The 19,494-nt window shown below is 47.4% G+C and overlaps 2 protein-coding genes across 19 annotated transcripts in view; both read right to left on the bottom strand.

The window, feature by feature from the left end:
• Positions 1-1,024, bottom strand: part of GTF2I (general transcription factor IIi) — a 74,811-nt gene extending 73,787 nt beyond the window's left edge. For 14 of the 17 annotated variants that reach the window (XM_065694779.1, XM_065694781.1, XM_065694775.1 and 11 more), the window contains exon 1: positions 720-852. The gene's annotated coding sequence lies outside the window, so the exon portion shown is untranslated. Of the gene's footprint in view, positions 1-351; positions 488-719 lie in introns of those variants that run through there. The other 3 variants (XM_065694791.1, XM_065694777.1, XM_065694778.1) reach the window with 3 other exon arrangements.
• Positions 1,025-17,180: 16,156 nt separating this feature from the next.
• The window catches only part of GTF2IRD1 (GTF2I repeat domain containing 1), a 63,868-nt gene continuing 61,554 nt past the window's right edge, over positions 17,181-19,494 (bottom strand). For both annotated transcript variants that reach the window (XM_065694589.1, XM_065694590.1), the window contains 3 exons: positions 19,013-19,050; positions 17,949-18,085; positions 17,181-17,387 (listed from right to left, as the gene is read on the bottom strand). In XM_065694589.1, the coding sequence (XP_065550661.1) occupies positions 17,313-17,387; positions 17,949-18,085; positions 19,013-19,050 (250 nt within the window). In that variant the 3' untranslated portion in view covers positions 17,181-17,312. The remainder of the gene's footprint in view (positions 17,388-17,948; positions 18,086-19,012; positions 19,051-19,494) is intronic.

The following is a 19,494-nucleotide window of genomic DNA, read 5'->3' as shown; positions in this document are numbered from 1 at the left end:
GTGGTCAGGCATCGGAACAGGGAGTCATCATCCCTGGAAGAGTTCATGAACTGTGTAGATGAGGCCCCTCCCCAACGTGGCTTACTCGTGGCCTTGGCAGTGCTGCGGTAAAGCTCGGACTTGCTGGTCTTAAAGGTCTTTCCCAACCGAGTTGATTCTGATTCCCCCCAGGTAACCCGCTCCCCTTGACAGTGGCTTCTGTGCAAATCAGCCACCTGTGGGGTGAGACTCAGGTGCCTGGTATATAGGGGGAGGAGGAGGGGAAACAAGCCCTAAAGGCCTCTAGGTTTCAACACAAAAGAATCAATAACACCCTCCTGCCGGCTGCATGTGCCTGCAGGAACTCCTCACCTGAGCTGCCCCGCACCCCCACCCCAGGGCTCGGGCAGCGGCTCACACGAGGGGCTCGGTCCTGGGCCAGGCACGCATGCACCCCTGTCCCTGGTGGGGTGCGCCAGGCGCCGCTGCCCGGCCTGGGAAGGTGAGGGGTCCCGGCGCAGGCCCCGCCGCCGCCCCTCCGGAAGGTGTGAGGAAAGACCCACAAAGCCCTTCGCATACCGCGTCCCGCCCTTTCCCACCCACACAACCACTGCCCCACTGGGGATGCGGCCCCACGGCGCTGAGGGACGGGGAGGCCTTCCCTCAGCGACCCGCGGTATAACGGTCCCGTTCCCCTCCCGCTTCGCACCGGCGGGGCCCAGTCCCGCCCTCCCACTCACCCACCGCCGGGCGCCCAGTCCTGCTGGCTGGAGCCGGAGAGGTGGTTTACCCGCGGCTTCTCAGCGGCGGCGATGGGCCCGGCCGCCGCACGGCCCCGTTCTCCCCCTCAAGGTCTCGGGCTGAGCCCAGCGCCGCCCCGGTAAAACGAAGGGAGCCGGAGGCGGAGGTTTCCGCCCGAGGAGCCCGGCGGCGCAGGCGCGTCCCGCGCGGGGCACACCGGGAGCCGCAGTCCGATGGCGGCGGCGGGACCTGACCGAGGGGGGGGCAGCGGACTGAGCTCCCGGCAGGCACCGCGCGGTGCCGGCCGCGGGGTCGGGGCGCGGGTGGGTCCGGGGAGGTGGGTGCCTGTGCTGGGGGCCTTTGCACTTGTGTGGGCGGCAGTGGTTGTGTTGGAAGGGACCTTAAAGCTCATCCAGCTCCAACCCCTGCCACGGGCAGGGACCCCTTCCACTGGAGCAGCTTGCTCCAAGCCCCTGTGTCCAACCTGGCCTTGAGCACTGCCAGGGATGGGGCAGCCACAGCTTCTCTGGGCACCCTGTGCCAGCGCCTCAGCACCCTCAAATATTTAATAATTACATTAATATAAGGTTATTTCTCTAACTAAGGTGCTCAGTATAGCGGATACCATCTACAAGACTTGTTTTCCTTGGTATAACCACGCAAATATTTCAGCTGAATTCACTATTCCCTTGAATATAGGTGCAATGTGAACAGATTCCCATGCAAAGGGAAATGGTGCATTTCAAACGTTGTTCCAAAGCAAAAAAAGAACAGCCAGTTTTTAAATCACACCATCATTTTCATAAATCCAACGTTTGTTAATAGTGGTTGTAGCACTGTTAGGATGTAGATAAAACTCTTTATGGCATTTTTGAAACATTAACTGTGTTTAGAGGTTGCCAAGAGTAACCACCAAACACTGATTTCAAGTAATTCTGATTTTTGAAGGAAGCTGAAGAGTGCTCAGTTGAAAGCATTCAGCTTCCTCCTAGTTGCAATAAATAGTGATAGGCTGGGAAACAGAGCTCAGAACCTGTCTGCTGGGAAAGGGCTCTGCAAGAGATGCTTTAGCAGTTCCCACATCATCTTTGTGCAAAGCACCCATCTGCAAACATTGACCAGTGTCCCCATGGCAAATGTTCAGAGTGATTCAAGATGTTGTGGCTCTTGGTGGTTCTGTGCCAGTACTCAGCTGGACTTAACTGTTCTCATTGTTTATATTGTGGGAAAGGAGACTGAAGCATTCTGCAGTGGCCTAGCAAAAAAACAGCAGAGAAACCAATGAACAAAATCCCAACAAACCAAAACCAAAACAAACCAAAACACTCCCAAAACCTCAAAAGACAAAAAAAGCCACCACCTGCTTTCATCACACCTTTGCCTGATCCACATTTTACCCTGGGGCACTTGGGTGGCTTGTTTTGCAGGGAAAGGCCTGACCTCTGGTGAAAGACTTCAGCACAGGGGACACCGGATCATTCTAAGCAGCCACAACTCTTTTCTAAATCAATACATCAGCTCCCTTTGCTATTTAGACATGAGTTGAGTGGAAGGCATCACTCCATGATAACTGCTGGAGCGCCCCTGCTATGGAGGCAGGTTGAGAGAGCTGGGCTCGTTCATTCTGGAGAAGAGAAGGCTCTGGTGAGACCTTAGGGCAGCTCCCAGTGCTGATGAGAAAGCTGGAGAGGGGCAGGTAGGGAGATTGAGATTAGACATTAGAAAAAAGCTCTTCCCTGTGAGGGTGCTGAGGCGCTGGCACAGGGTGCCCAGAGAAGCTGTGGCCGCCCCATCCCTGGCAGTGTTCAAGGCCAGGTTGGACAGGGCTTGCAGCTGATACGCGGGTTGACTCCACAACTCGATAAGTTGTAAAGTAGGTATGCTTTTATTCAGCGCTGAGGTGCATGGGGATAGCTCCTCCAAAGTATGCACAACTCCAAATGCGTATCTTGAGTCTGTATAGATGTTTCTATTTTTCCCTTTTGCTAGTTCCAGAGCACTGGTTAGAGCGATCAGTTCCGCCTTTTGTGCAGAGGTGTTTGTTGGTAGTGGTCCAGATCCTGTTACTTCTCTACAAGTGGTGATCGCATATCCAGCATGGCACTTTCCACTGGTACTTTCCACTGATGACATAGCTGCTTCCATCAGTAAATCAGGTTTCTGCGTCGTCCAAAGGGGTATCTTTCAGGTCTGGACGGCTGGAATGTGTCCTCAATGGTTTTCAGGCAGTCATGATGTATAGGCTCTACCTTCGTTTCCGCTGAGGAAAGAAGCTGGATTGACAATGTTGGTTGTTACTATTTCTATATCATCTTGTTCCACCATGATAGCTTGATATTTTAAGAACCTCTGATGGGAAAGCCAATGCCCACCTTTTATCTCCAGTACTGCAGACACTGTATGGGACACTAGCACTGTTATTTTCTGGCCCAGAGTGAATTTGTGTGCTTCTTGAATATTTAGCACGACTGCCGCTACGGCTCTAAGGCACCCAGGCCATCCTTTAGCCGTAGAGTCCAATTGTTTAGAAAAATAAGCAACTGCTCGCTGATGTGGGCCCAAGTTCTGAGCTAGTATTCCCAAGGCAATTCCCTGTCTCTTGTGAGAAAACAGAAAGAATGTTACTCACGTCTGGAGGTCCTAGGGCCGGAGCTGACATAAGGGCATCCTTTAATTGGTTGAAGGACTGAGTAGCCTGTTTTGTCCGCTGAAGATCTCTGCTTCCGTCAGCAATGAGTGCATATAGAGGCTTTACATGCAACCCATAGTTGTAAATCCACAGCCTGCACCATCCTGTCATTCCCAGGAAGGTTCGTAGTTCTTTTATTGTCTGAGGCTTCGGGGTTTGGCATATTGTCCCTTTACAGTTCCGTCCCAAAGTTCGTTGTCAGGCACTTGTCTCATAGCCCAGGTAAATTACTTTTTGTTTCACTATTTGGGCCTTTTTCTTGGATACCCTGTATCCCTGAAGTCCTAGAAAATTTAAAACGCTTACCGTCCAGGCCACACAAGCTTCCTGTGTCTGGGTAGTGATTAAGATGTCATCTACATACTGCAATATTTACCCTTTTTCAGATGGGGCCTCCCAGGATTCTAAATCTTTTGCCAGTTGTTCTCCAAACAGGGTAGGACTGTTTTTAAATCCCTGAGGCAGCACTGTCCATGTGACCTGAGTTCTTCCTCCACTCCTAGGGTTTTCCCATTCAAATGCAAAACCTTTCTGGCTGGCTTTGTGGAGAGGAAGGCAAAAGAAGGCATCTTTCAAATCTAAAACAGTAAACCAAGTTAGCTCTGGTGTCAGGCATGTTAACAGGGTATATGGATTTGCTACCACTGGGTAAAGATCCTCAGTTGCGTTGTTGACAGCTCGTAAGTCATGCACTATCCGATATGTCCCATCAGATTTACGGACCAGTAAAATAGGGGTGTTGAAATCAGACTGGCACTCCTTTAATAGTCCCAGCTGCAAGAAGTTTTCAGCTATCGGGCTGATTCCTTCCCTGTATTTCTTTTTCAAAGGGTATTGTTTGACTCTGACTGACTGTTTTCCTTCCTTGAGCTTGACCTGTATTGGGAGTGCATTTTTGGTTTTTCCAGGTATATCTGTAGCCCATAGCCCTGGAAATACTTTGTCTAATACATCCTCTCTAATCTTTTCCCCTGTTCGATGTGTAGTTAAAATTAAACTTAGCACTTCTATGTATTGTTGGTCATTTACCTTTAAGGTGATCTTGCCGTCATTGAAGGTGATGACTGCCCCCAACTGTTCTAATAAATCCCTCCCCAAGAGAGCCTTTGGGGAGTTGGGCATATATAAAAATTTGTGAATGCCCCATTGTTTTCCTAGTTGGTGTTTTAATGGTTTGCAAAAATACGCCTTTTCACTTTGGCCAGTTGCTCCTTTTACAGTAATATATTCATTCCCTAAGGGCATCAGGGCTTTATTTAAAACCGAGTATGTTGCGCCTGTGTCGACCAAAATTCCACCTCCTTCTCTTTATCCCCTAGCTTCATTATAACCAGTGGATCTGCTAGGGAAGATTCTCCCGGTTCTCGTCAGTCTTCTTTCACATGTGCGATCACCCTTCCCCTTCTGATTTTGTTTGTATGGCAGTTTCTTTTATTTTCCGGACATTCACTCTTCCAGTGTCCAAATTTCTTGCACAGTGCACACTGATCTTTACCTAGTCGGGGCCCTTGTCTTTGTTCCCTTCTTCCCCCTTCTTCCACTACCACCACTAATCTCTGCACTCCTTGTTTGTAACTTTCCTCCCAGTTACTAAATACTCGCCATGCTTCATCCAAGAGGACTTCTAAATTTCTTCCCTCCGTTGGTCGCAATTTTTGCAGTTTTTTCCTAGTATCCCCCATGGATTGTCCCAAAAAGAGAGACACTAATTGCTGTATTCCCACCTCTGAGCCTGTATCTAGTGGTGTATTACGGCACATTGCTTCCCTCAATCAATCTAGGAATTCAGATGGCGATTCTAAGGGGCCCTGCTTTACCTCGTACAAGACTGACGAAGTTATAGTTTTTGGGATAGCCCTTTCTACCCCTTTACTAATCCATTCTTGGTATGCCTGCAATCTTTCTCGCTCTGCTGATTGATTTGGGTCCCACTTTGGGTCTTAGAGAGAAAAAAACTCCTTTACATCTTGCTGCTTTACTCAATAGTAGTCCTCAGCTAGATTCCCTGCTGTTTTTAATAGTCATTGTTTCTCTGTTTCTGTCATTGCTTCTAGCAGCAACTGTATGTCATTCCAATCTGGATTATGTTGTTTCACTAGGAATTGCAAATGCTTTGTAACACCTACAGGGTCGTTACGGTAATCCTTTGCAACCTTTCTCCATGTTTCCAGATCCAGGGTAGAAATGGGTACTTTAATTAGCATTGTAGTTCCTTCAGGTCCTATTGCCTCTCTAAGAGGTGCCTGCAAGACAGGCTTCTGCTGGGTTCGTGAGGAGACTGGACTCCCTGGAGGAGTAACAGCATCGTCCGAATCCATATTCTCCCGTCTTTTTGGTGGGGGTCTGAATATATCTACTAATTCCTGATCTGTGTCTTGGTGAATTTTATCCTGTTTAGCGCACCTTTGACCAATATCGCACGATGAACAGCATCACTTGGGCTTGTTTCTATTTTCTCTCCTATCCTTTTCCAGGGCCAACACCAAGGGATCCTGGGGCTGTACCATTCCACAGGCTCTCTGCCATTCCAGGTGGTTTTGGAGAGTGAAGAACATATCTGCATATGATACTTCATCTCACTCCTTTCCCTTCTTAAAAATAACATTAGTTGTAACATAGTATTATAATCCAATGTCCCATTAAGTGGCCACTTTGCCCTGTCTTCTAATTTATAGAGAGGCCACCATTGATTACAGTACTTAATCAGGGTTCTCTTATTTTCTGTGCCCCTGGGTCCTGTAATTTCTTTCCAATTGTCCTGGGTTCAGCAGTAGCAGTTATTTTTCTCCTTCTTAGTAGCTGGTGCAGCAGCGTTTTGACTTTTGGCCTGGGAACAGTGCTGATAATGCCGATGTTTTTAGTTGCGCAAATGTTTGGTCTGACCAAGGACTTCCTGAGCCTCATGCTCTGCCAGGGAGGAGGGGAAGCTGGGAGGAAGCAGAGACAGGACACCGGACCCAAACTGACCAAAGAGGTATTCCATACCACAGCACGTCGTGCCCGGGATGTAACTGGGAGTTACCTGGAAGGGCTGAGGGGACTGCAGGGTTGGATGAGGTATCGGTCAGTGCTTGGTCTGGTGGGGTTGGGGAGTTATCGGTCGGCTGGTGTTGAGGCGTTGTATTCTTTCCTCTTGTTATTTCCTTTATCATTATTATTATTGGTGGTAGCAGCAGTGATTTGTTTTATACCTTAGTTACTGGGCTGTTCTTATCTCAACCCGTGGGAGTTGCATTCTTTTCGATTCTTCTCTCTGTCCCTTCAGGAGTAGGAGGAGGGCAAGAAGGAGGGGGAGTGAGAGAGCGACTGCATGATTTATGGCTGATTTTTGTTTAAACCACGACACCAATGTACCAAAATACACCCTAAGGGGCTCTTTCTTAATCTTTGGTTTATTCCCATTTTACTTTCTCCTTTGTAACCCCGTCTCCTCAAATTTTCTTTGATACTTTTTAAAAACCCTTTCTCAGTTTTCCTTTCTAACTTCCTGGAAGTCCTCTGGGATTTTGTGGCTTTTCTACACAAAGTAATCTTTTTACTTCTGGTCCTAGAGAATAACCGATTGGGTAACTATAATTTCTCACCTGCCAGTATTTCGTAAGACACCCTGAGCAGTATCTGCCCCACCAGTACCCTGAGTGGCTATAAAAGTGGAATCTACACCAAAAGCACTGCCACAATATCCACATGAAATGCCACCCGTCACCTACAGTTACACTCCCACAGCCACAATATCCACGTGAAATACCACCCGTCACATACAGTTACACTCCCACAAGGCACACAGGCACAATATCCACGTGAAATGCAATATCCACATGAAATGCCACCAGGCACATACAGTTACACTCCCACAAGGCACATAGGGAATTCCCTTGCCCTTGTATTTCATAAAGCTATCCACTGCGGGATGGGTAGCTGGACCTTCCCCCACTTTCTAAGCTGCTTAATGATTATACACAGACAAGACACAGGACAGAAAAACATAAACGCTTTGTCCATCTCTGGCCGCTCCCCTCGCGGAGACATGGAACCGCGGATTAGGCTTCGTAGCTATGCTATGTCTCAGTCATGCAGAAACACAAACACTTAGACATGGGATCCCACACACTCACACTATGGTTCCGCTTACCCTTCTCCTGCTTCTTATGGTAGCAGGTCCGTCCTGGTTCCCAGAATTTGAGATGCAGCGGAGACCTCGTGGGTTCACGTACCCTTCACCTGCTTCCCTTAGCAGGTCCATCCTGGCTCCCAAAACTTGGGATGCAGCGAAAACCCGGACTCGCCTGATCTGCCTTCAGGATCGCTCGCAGCCACTCTATCGGTCGACGAGCCCCCTGCTTGCAAGCTCTACCTGCCAAGGGGAACTTCGTTGTGCACCAGACGTCTCTGCACGCCTTACCAGCAGCCCCGGGCAACACGTACACCTTACAGGCCCCCTAAAGTACCTCAATTCCAAGCATACCATTTCTCCGCAGCCGGCACAGGTTGTTGTCTGTCCCCGCAGTGCGCGGACGACAAGCGGAGCTCCTCCAGGCAAGCGGCCTGGGGCGCCTGGGATGTCCGCTCCTCACCCGATCCTGCAGCCGAACAGAGGCCTCCAGGCTGGCTCGCCAAATTGATAGGCGGATTGACTCCAAAACTCGTTAAAGTTGTAAAGTAGGTATGCTTTATTCAGCGCTGAGGTGCATGGGGATCGCTCCTCCAAAGTACGCACACCCAGGGTCATTTTTCCCTCAACATTTATTCTCTTCAGGTATACATGTGCATTAGATTACTGATACGCCTATACATATTTAGTATCTATCCCCGCTTTGTATTATAATGCGCTAGATGGTCATTTGTGCCTGTGCAATGCCCCTCTCTGGTCATGGGCAGGGGTCTCAAGATGAAGTAAATGAGTCTTCCTCCTGTGAGTAGGGGTCTTCAAGAGGAAGCAAATGAGTCTTCCTCTTCTTAAACTTGTCACCTTTTAGTCTTCACGCATGGCCTTGGGGTTTGGTTGGTGCCTCAGCCATAAACCATCTGCTTTTCCCCCTTATCAGTAGAATCAGGCGTCTGCTTTTCCTTATCAATAGACCAGGTGTCTGCTTTTCCTTATCAATAGAACCAGGCATCTGCTTCTCCTCTTATCAGTAGTTAGTGCCTTTGTTCTGCTTAGTAGGCATGACTAAGGCATGTTCTGCTTCCTGCTGCTAAGACCATTGTTGCTACCACATGGGTCCTCCACAGAGCGGAAATTTGGCATTTCTCTGGGACAAGATTCTTCCCACTCTTCTGTATCCCTTTCTACCACCTGATCCAGCCACATAAGCTATGGAGCTGCATGAAGTTTAGGAGTTAAATGCAGTCAGAGTTAACTGAAGTCACACTTTATGTGGAATAATGTTTACCCAGTGTGGTTGCAGGATGATTAACAGAAAAATTAGTTCCTTAAGGCTTCTAAATCCATTGGAGACATTTGCTGGCTGTTGTAAATCAAAGCTCAGACTAGAAATAACTTGTATGTTTTTAGTAGCTAGAGTAATTAACAACTGTAACACATTACCATGGACCACAAAAATTTCTCCATCAGTTCAGAGCCTGGAAATTCAGGAACTTCCTTCTAGAAAAGACATCCAATGTAATATGCAGCCTCCCTGGATTTTTACCAGCAGATTCCTGAACTGGCTGTTGTATATAACATCTGACCAGTTAATCTTTATATTCTTTCTAGATTTAAAGTTCAAGAACCAGTATTCTGGCAGAAAATATTTTGTTCTAAATTCCTTGGTTTAAAGTCTTTTATATCACTTTGCTTTGCCCTCTACTAGTTAACCAGCTGGGCTTCAACTACAGATTGAATGAGATTTTCACACGACTACAAGACGAGCAAACATTTCTTTTTAAACAAGGGAGCCAGAGTTATTTTTATCATCATCAAATAAAAGAGAAATTCTATTTTGAGTTCACAGTCGATTTATGAAAAGAAATTGAGACCAATACATATTTTTTATTATTAGTTGCTATTTATTATTATTTACTATTTATTATTAGTTTGGGGAATTACCCTACTTCATTCCCAGAAACATGCACTATTCTCTTTAGCACTCACAAACACTAGCCTGTCTTTACGGGCTTCACTATGTGGATGAAGTTACAGGTTTAACCTCAAGCTATGTGTTCATACACGTACAGAGAGGGGTTCAGTCAAATTGCCCTTGAAGTTTGTATGGGTGAATCTGAATATGCGTGACACCTTCCACCCAACATTTTGTGCAAAGTCAGAGTGCAGTCTGGAAGCTACGAGTAAAGTATGAGACCCTCAGAGCTCAGGGTTCAGGCTTCCCCGCTGTGCACCATTTCTTTTATATGCAGATATCATCTATTTTCCTTCTCCCAGATTATTTCTTTTAAATGCAATTCCCAAAACAATGTAGCTTCGCTACAGCCCAGGAACAGCAACATACTCTTTGTGTTAGAGCACAGTATTGATGACAGACTAGCACAATACTACCGTGATCCACATTTTTCCAGCACATGGCTCCAGATAAGCTTATTTCACACTCCTTTACCAATTCTGCTTTGCTCCAGTTGTCTAGATTCCTCTGCAGTTTTCTTTCACTGTGTTTTTTTCCTCTGTTAAATAGTAAATAAGGACATGCTGTATTTTTCCTTTGAACATGGTGCACGTGATAAGGCTGGTGAACACGTGGGCAGTACAAATATTTGGCTAGTAAAAGCACAGGTACTGTTTTCCTCTGTCATTTACTCCTCTGCCCTCAGTTCAGGATGTTCTGGGAAGCTGAGCAAGGAATGTTTAGTAGAATGTCTTGGCTCTCCCCTCTATATACCCCCAGAGTGATGGTCTTAAATTAAGAGCCTTCTACTACCATTATTTTTAATGACAATATAAAGAGCAGGCAGGAATTCTGCACTAGCTTGTGTCCTGCAACTCTTTAAAGAGGAAGGAAGCATTCAAAAATAATTCACTATTTTGTGACAGAATAAGTAAGTAAGTAATAATAAGTAAATAAGCATTTTTCCAAGGATCAGGAATAAAAACAACTCTAAACAACTTGACACGCTACCCAAACCTGTATGCACTAGCAATAGGTCATTGAGGCACCTAAACACATCTACTTACAGCACAAAGAAGCTGCCAGTTTGAAAATCCCAGCAAATCCATGCTGTAAGATGCTTCAATGACCGCAGTAGTTAATGTGGACATTAATGTTATCCATGGCTGCTGAGTAATTATTCATATCTCAAAACCGTCACTGCTCTCACAGGCTCCTACAGACACTGCCGCATCAGCTCCTGCTTCCCAAACTTCTCTCCCAGCCATTCCAGCCACGGCTCAAGTGTTTATAAAATGAAAGCAGAGATGGTTGTGCACAAGATGGCAAAGTGGGAGACGAGCCAGCACCCATCACGTGCTCCTGCGCCCGCTCCAGCCCTGTAGAGAGCCTTGAGCAGCAGAACGGGCAGAGGAGCAAACACGAAACAGAGACCTTCAGAAGCCAGCAGTGCTTGTGCCTCATATATTCAGCCAATCCCTCAAATAAACTTAAATTGTTTCATTTTTTGCCATTAGGAGGAAATTTGCCAGTGATACTTTATCATCCAAGAGAAGGTTCGGGGTTCTTTAATTTTGGTTTGGGTTCTTCTTCCCCTTCATACTCCTCACCAAGAAATCTTTGCCAGTGTAATCATGGAGCCTAGATCAAACTGTTGACAAACAGAGCAGCAATTTGGGCACCTGTGTATTCGATACGAATGCCCACAACACCAAAGACTGAAAAGGGATTCTTGTACGTGTTTGCAATAAAAGAAGACAGACATTTTTACTCAATCTATGTTTCTGGAAGAAAGGAGCTTGGGAGCAATTTTGCTTTACATTACAGAACAATTTCATTGGCAGCTGAACTACACAGGTAAAAAGATTTCAAGAAAACCAATAAACATTGTAGGGAATTGCCTGTGTTCTAGTTATGGTTCCAGTCTGATCTTCCTACACACTGCCCATCCCTTTCCCTAACATAATCCTGCCTGTACGAGCAGTATAGGGGGTGGCTGGGAACCATGGCATCAAGGAGCAGCAGCAGGTGAGCTGTGATGGGGATCATCCCTTAAGGTTATTAGTAGAGCTGCTCTAAACCTGTCACCCCAACTTACCTCCACAGCGTACAGCACAACTTCTCCCAAAGGGCCAAAAACCACCTGAAAGTGGTGGTGACGAGTTTAAAGCTGAGCAGCAAGGAGACAGCCGGTATTCCTAGCAGGGAGCCTGGGGTGTGGGAGTGCTCTTCCCTGATCATTGTAGTGGCAAGAAGTCAAAGCCAGATGCAGTTTTCCTCACTTAGAGCTGTGTGGGTTTTGTGCAAGCAAACCATTCAGCATTCATCACCGAGGAAGAGTGTGTTTGTCTGCATCCATCACCATCCTTCCCAGAGAGGTGATGCTCCTGGGGAGGTGCCTGGCAGCACTGGCACAAGCAGCATGCAAGCACGCTGCACAGGAGCATTTGCACACATCCGTGCCATCCTCTGCAGAGGCTTCCTGAGGCAAACACTGGGTCATCTTATTTGGTTTTGGCTGAACACAGTCGGTTCTCACAATCACTTACATGGCTGCAGATTTATTAGTGCTTCCAAACATAAGCAGCCTATTGCATCCTTATCTCCAATTATTCCACATGCAGGTCTATCTATGTTTGTGTGTGAAGAAGTGGGTCCTTTTTTGTCCAGGTTGCAACAGAAGACAGATTTAATGATGCAGACATCAGCAACATAACCAGCAGCTTAAAACGAGCCATTAGTATCAGTAAAGCAACTGCGAGGAAGCTCATTCCCGTAGACAAGTCAGGTGCACCTATTTCCCGAGGATTTTATAATCCTTCATAAGACCTTGAGCCTGCAGTCTGTTCTCCATAGACCGACACCGGCACTCCTAAGGTCTGTCTTAAAACTGGAGGTTTCCAAGTTAGCAAGCCAAACATGCCTCCCACCCAGAGCACTTCCCCTGCTTTACAGGGGCATGGCCATGCTTGCTCAGGCTTTGGGGCTGCGTCATGGCGCAGATGGGCACTGCTGTGGCTGTGCACAAGGGGCCTAAGAAGGGACCAGGACAAGCACAGGCAAAAGGTACTTTCCCCGAGTACTTACCCAGCTGTTTTGGGAGGTTCCCACATCTGATGTGGTTTGCCAGCTTGGTAGCCCTCAACAGATCTTGCTTCCAAGTTTTCTCCAGCCTCCCTTTGAGCCCACCCAAACTTTCGCGGCATCCCTTGCCACAAAGCTGCACAGATGCCTCCCTGATTCTTGATGAACCACTCCCAACACCCTTCCCCTCCTCCCCTTTCCCTTAAAAAGTTCCTGCCCAGGCCCTTCTCAGAGAGGTTTTAATGTGCAGGTTAATGAGGAGCCTTGTTACCCTCCTGTGGCCACCCAGCTACTACCAAGGGAGATGTCCATCAGTCTTGTTTGCCCATCTGCCATTAGCAGAACAGAGCAGAGCTGCCTCCCTCCTGAGCTGCCGATGGCAGCCGATGTGCTGCAGCACTGCATCTCCCCCTACCATGGGGACTATGAAGCCATTTTAGTAAGACAAATGATGTTGCTGGGGATTTGACCTGTCCCTTCTATGAGTGCCCATTCCATAATCTTATCGAGGAAAAAATTAATAAATAACTTTAACGATGTCTCACAGAGATTCGTTCCACTTGAATATCGCCCCCCAAAAAAACCTCCTCGTGAAAAGACGTTAATCTTTGCATGAGAGTGTGCCAGTTCAATTCAGCTACATCAGTCTGCCTTTATGCCCCGTGGACCTGTTAATCTGAGACAGATAATTCACTTAACAAAAGACTTCGATACTCTGCTGGCAGTGTCTGCATGAATTACAGCACTGCAATTCCACGCCCTGATTGACCGCAGAGCCTCCAGCCTCACCGCTGCCCAACAGCACAGGCACATCAGTGGATTTATTTCTCTGGATAAGGCAAGCCTAATCAATAGGATTTGATTAATAGTTTAAACTGGTAATCCTAATCAATAGGGTTACTAGTTTAAACTGAATGGTGTTTGAGCCATTAACCAGAGAAAATAATCCAAGAGATGCAAAGCACAAGTTTTATGTATGCGCAAGCCATACTGCTTCACATGCTGCTGGAAGGGCCAGTTACTGCCTGGAGTGTGTAATGACTGCTGGAAACAGCCTAAAACTCAACTGTATCTCAAATCAGGTCTTTGGCATCAGCTGAATTCTTAAAAAATAAGAAACCAAACAAGGAAGGAAGCAAGAACTCACACTCAGCTACACCAAGCTGGAGAGGGGCTTTTGACAAGGACATGTAGGGACAAGAGGGAATGGCTTTAACCTGCCAGATGGGAGATTGAGATGAGCTCTTAGGCAGAAGCTCTTCCCTGTGAGGGTGCTGAGGCGCTGGCACAGGGTGCCCAGAGAAGCTGTGGCTGCCCCATCCCTGGCAGTGCTCAAGGCCCGGTTGGACACAGGGGCTTGGAGCAAGCTGCTCTAGTGGAAGGGGTCCCTGCCCGTGGCAGGGATTGGAGCTGGATGAGCTTTAAGGTCCCTTCCAACACAAACCAGCCTGGGATTCTATTAGTTTCCTAGCCTTGCCATAGCACCAGGGAAAGGAGGTTTCTACACTCACCTAGCCTGCTGTGCTGGCCTGTTGAGCTGCAGCCCACAGCCCGTGACTGCTCCGAAAGGGTTTGCAAAGTGTTTCCTTGCAAATGCTTCTGAATAAAAGCACAGATGCTGTTTATGCTGTTCTCCAGCATCTCGGTGCACTATATTTTTTAAAAATGATTGGAATCAAAGCTCTCATTCTTTAATTAAACTTCATTTAGCTGCCAGCTGCCTGGGATCAAAATGGCTTCATGTTTTGCAACTCTTAATGAGGATTGTTATTGGATTTGTAAACACATAAACAACACCCCCCCCCTTCGCCCCCAAGTCTTTGAAAAGTAATAAATGAGAAACGTGGCTCAAGCGTTAAGATCTGCATCTTCACTTGTGTAATTGTAATGGAACAGATCCTATTCAGCAGATAATCACATTATAGACAAAAACTGGGTATAAAAATACCCTGCAACTGCAGGATCAAGATTAGGGAAGCAGCAAGAATTACAGCTGAGGGAAAACAGTAATAAAGCAATATCTGTCATTTTTCCAGAGTGGGAAGGGTCACAAGCAAACACAGGCACTGAGAGCAGGAGTTTCCCACCGCAGCCATAGAAAATGAGAAGTTGACGTTGTGGCCCTGAAACTCCTTGAAATTACAGCAGGAATTGCCACTATTCTTTCCCAAAGAGGTATCTGTTATGAGAACCCAGCAGCCTCAAAACCCAACCTGGGGATATACTGGAGGTGCCAGGCAGCCACAAACTAGTGGGACCTGGGGGATCCAGAGCTCCAGTGAATGGATCAGGAAACTTAAGAAGAAAACCTGAACCCAGAACTTCGGCTCAGACCATGCTGTAGTGGCACAGCCAGCCTTCCCCTGCCCCATCTTTCTAACTAGGGATGCCGGCTGAGAAAGAGGGGAGAGGCAAAGTGGGGAAACAGCCCTCCCTTCATTTGCAGCCTGTATGACTGCGTTCGGCTCTCTGAACTAAATCATTAGTGTGCAGCACAGCTCTCATGCTCTGATTTATCTCCATCACCTGCCTTCACCCTGCCTCTCAGCAGCAGTAATTAGGCCTCGTGCAGGGTACAGTGCTCCAGACCTACACCCTTCATGGGACGCTGGGGCAGGCAGCAGACCCAGGGCAGCCTCAAACATCTCCACTCATTACTGAGCTACACCGCTGCCGTCAGTGCTATGGTGTCAGACCTTCAGTTCTTTAACAGCAAAAAAAGGAGTCAAGTCAAAATATAATGAGTGTGCCCTCTCAGGAGATGCCTGCTTGGTGGGGTTTGATCTGTGAATAAGGCCCTTTCAGACGCTTGGGAAGAGAAAATTGCATTTTTACCTCTGGATCATGTTTCTAATGGCAGATGCCACAGGTTTGAGCATCAGGCAGAAACATGAAAGGCATCAGATTGTGATGCCAACCACTCAGATGTCAAACAGTATTTCTAATTGGGGTCACAGATACAGATCTTTGCCCTTCTTTCAGCTGCCGCCTTTGTGCCCGCTCCTACATTTGTTTAGGCTTTTATTATCTCATGTGATCATCTACATCTAACTCCACAGACAGTGCAAGTTCAGAGCCAGGAAATAAAACTGCATCTGCCTTGAAACACTCCTACTCACCATAAAAACCCTCCCATTGCCTCAGAAGACAACGATCTGAGCAGACCAAAACCCCATAAAACAAATAAAGCAGCGCACTGCACTCAGAAAAAGCTGCCGCGAGTGACTTTCATCCTGTGTCTGCTACCATCCACCCTCCCGCAGACCATGGCCACTGCTTTCAGGACAGGGTTGCTCTGTGAAAAGGTTATGACAGGTCCTGCAGGCCAGAGGGATGCTCAGCAGTGGTCACCCTGCAGTGACACCCCACGCTGCTGCTCGGGACGATAACAAAGCTACAGGCCCCAGGACATCCCACTTCACTGGTGGTTCATGCTGGGCTGCATTTACCTACACACAACCCAGCATCTTTCCTTGTTGGCTTCTTATGCTGCCCTCGTACCTGCATCAGGTCCTGCCACATCTTGCCCCTGCACAGCTCTCAGCAGGCACAAAGCACAAGTTAAGTGTGGTGGTTGGTAATAGTGGTTGGCACCATTAGCTTCTGCTGCCAAACTCCAGGAGTGGAATAGAATTAAAATTGCAGGGATTTAAAATATCCCTCAGTTTACTGGGTTGCTTTTGATATGGAGTGCCCAAGGCATACGGAGGAGCCATGGGGTCTCCTGGATGCTCACAGCTCTTGCTCCAGAGTTATACGAAACCTGTGGAGAATCAGCAGGATCAGTTTGTACTTACCGTGGGAGTTCCCCACCATCCCAAAGGCATCAAAGCCTCTTTAAGCTGACAGAGGGGAGATTTAGATTAGATATTAAGAAGAAGCTCTTCCCTGTGAGGGTGCTGAGGTGCTGGCACAGGGTGCCCAGAGCAGCTGTGGCTGCCCCATCCTTGGCAGTAATCAGGGCCAGGCTGGATGGGGCTTGGAGCAAGCTGCTCTAGTGGAAGGTGTCCCTGCCCATGGCAGGGGGCTGGAACTGGGTGAGCTTTGAGGTCCCTTCCAACACAAACCATTCCCTGATTCTATGAAAATCATAAATAGTGAAGAACTTCATCAGATGGAAATATTGTCCTAGTTCAGAAGCCGGTTAAACTCAGGCAACCAAAATCGCTTCTGTGCCTTTCCAAGTCTGCGGTGGCAGGAGGCCAGACATAAGAGGTCTTGGGGTGGATCTTGCTCCTTGGGGAGCCTGAAACCTCCTTCCTGCTTAATCCAAACCTGCTTCTGCTCCAGAGCCAGCATGACTCCGGCACATGGGTCTGATGCTTGCAAGGGCTGGTTCCATCTGTCACTGCTGTAGTTTGGTACCACTCCTCCAGCAGCTCTGTAGGTAAGGTTTTATGCCTTTGATCTAAATGAGATGAAGCATTAAAACATTTCAAACCTCTTGGTTTCAAGCAGTGTTGACACTAAGGGTTTTATTGAGCAGCCAAAGCACAGCAAGGGCTGTCCAGGGGTGCCCTCCTGCACTTACTCTTACTTATAAATGCTATTTATCAATAATATACATAATAAAATAAGTACTTTTAAGAGCAAGGCAACACTTTTTATTTTTATTTAAAAAGGCCTTGATGGCAGGAATATAGTGTAAAAATCATTGGAAAAACTAAAAGGCATCGATACATATTGGAATATACACTTTTTACATAAATTACATTTATTTATTTATTCTTTCATTTGAGGTTCTTATTCGGTATTGAGGTCTAATAGTTAATAGGTCCTGGGATCTGGACGTTTAGACCACCATAGTCTAACATGTACATGTTCATGGGCCATTGCTGAAAGAGAGGGAGAGAAAAAGAAGGCAAAATTCTCTGTTAGGACACAACACAAAACCATGCATACATCAAAACTCTGACATGTTCCGACATGGGCTGTTGCTCCCACTTTCCAAATTAGAGAAAAGAACCAGCCCCAAACCAAAACACCACCAGCAAAGCTGACAACAAAACCTTCTAACTTTATAGTTCTCTTTTGTGAAAATTACTCTTAATTTTTAGAAGTATTTGGTATCATCCACAACCAAAGCCAAGCCCTGAGGGGAGCACCTGATGCATCCCCCTATTGCATTTCCTATTTTCACAGGATTGATGTGGGAAAGCCCTGAGGGGTGGTGGGTGCTTTGCTCTGCTGACCTCTCCCAGCCAAACCCAGCAGGCAAAGGCAGCCCCAAAGGTGCGTCCCCTCCTTCGCCAAACCTGGTTGTGCTATTTTACATCACACTTAATAGTGTTTGTCAGGCGGAGGGTGGTGGTGTCAGTTCGAGGAGAGCAGAGAGTAGCATCCTGAAGCAGAAAGATAGGTAGGCAGTAACCCCCCTAATATTTGGAAGGCTTTACCACAAGTGAGATCTGATTTGTTGATGTCGTAGACTCCATATTGGAAGAGGAGGAAGAGGAAGATGAGGAAGAAGAAGATACCGAGTTCCCTTCGGAAATCCTCTTCCGCTTCCTTTTGGGAACGCTGATGTCTTTCTCTGCAAGGAGAGGGAAGGCATGAGGCATCTGGGCCCTGCAAGTGGTCCCTAAATGCGGGACCCATCCCACTGCTCCAGTCTTGTCTCCCACTGAACATCCCCCTGCATTGATCTGTTGTACCACTGCCAGTGACACAGACTGAGCCTCCATCACCTGGCACAGAGCTGCCATCTTTCCTCAGCAATGGCAAAGAAAATCCACAAAACAAGTGAATCCCAAACTCCAGCAGTTACAGAGCCTGATATCTGACAGACTTGTGTCTGTGCTCAGTGCTCTGGGGCCATGAAGGTGCCAGCTGTGATCATATGCCTGCATATATCTGCATATATGATATGCCCATATATATCTGCATATATGAACTGTCTCATACACCTCTCTTTACATCATGTTGTAGGCATGCTCTGCCTTGCCAGCTCTCCCTTCTCTAGCCACCTATTTTCATAAAACTAATAAGATCCTAATTATCTCTGGGGTTGCTAATTCTGACACATTTGATTAAAACTGCCTGAGATTTATTGGGGAGGATAGGACAGAGACAAACTCATTCCCAGCGATCACAGAAATCTTGTTTCCTTAGAAGCTCAACTGCTAAATGATGGCTCAAATTAAGGGCTTTAACTAGTGAATAAATTGCTCATGGCGAGTAAATCGCTAATGGGAAAGGGATAATCAAATCCTGCAGAATATGCTGGAAGTTTGGAGTCTTAACAACCCAGTCTCCTCACAGCTCATAGAAGAGGGATTGTTTAAAGGATGGTTTGCTCTGGAACAGATGCTGAGCCTGCATGTTCTTTTTCCACACAGGATCTTTTCCCCAGCCTCCCCTGGGGATGTGGGAGGTTCACCTCCCCATAACTGTTTTGCCCTTAGGTTCTCTCTGCCACAGGGCAGGGAAAGCCACGGTTATTCCTTAGCCCTCCCCTTACCTGTTTGTTTGGCCTCGGTGCAGATTTCAGCAAATGGCCTGTGTAAGAGACAAGGGGTGAGAGCGGTTGGACGCTGTTGTTTCTCCTCTATGCCCAGACCCCAACCCTGAGCTGCCTCCTCCAACACCCCCCTGTGCAGAGAGGGGACATGGAGCCTCTCCACTGCTCCCCAGAGGGAAGAAACCTGGAATAACTCATGGGTCTCTGAGCCATCCCACTATCTGCCCCCACGTTGTGCCCCTTCCCAACATCATCATCTCAAACTGCACAAGAACAAGGGGATAAACCGGCCCCCATAACACTTTGCTGTGTCCACCCATGGCCAAGCACCTCCATGTGGCACAGAACAGTGGATGCTGGGCATAGAGCAGGGGATGGAGCAGGGAATGGAGCAGGTTGTCTGTGGGTACTGGGTGGCATGGCCGTGCTCCGGTGGCCCTGTGGTGACTTACCCCACTCATGGCTGGAAAAGCAAGAGCAAT

Source organism: Lathamus discolor, chromosome 14 (assembly GCF_037157495.1).
Source record: "Lathamus discolor isolate bLatDis1 chromosome 14, bLatDis1.hap1, whole genome shotgun sequence".
NCBI classification, from domain to species: Eukaryota; Metazoa; Chordata; class Aves; order Psittaciformes; family Psittacidae; genus Lathamus; species Lathamus discolor.
This window is presented reverse-complemented; position numbering and strand designations above follow the sequence as displayed.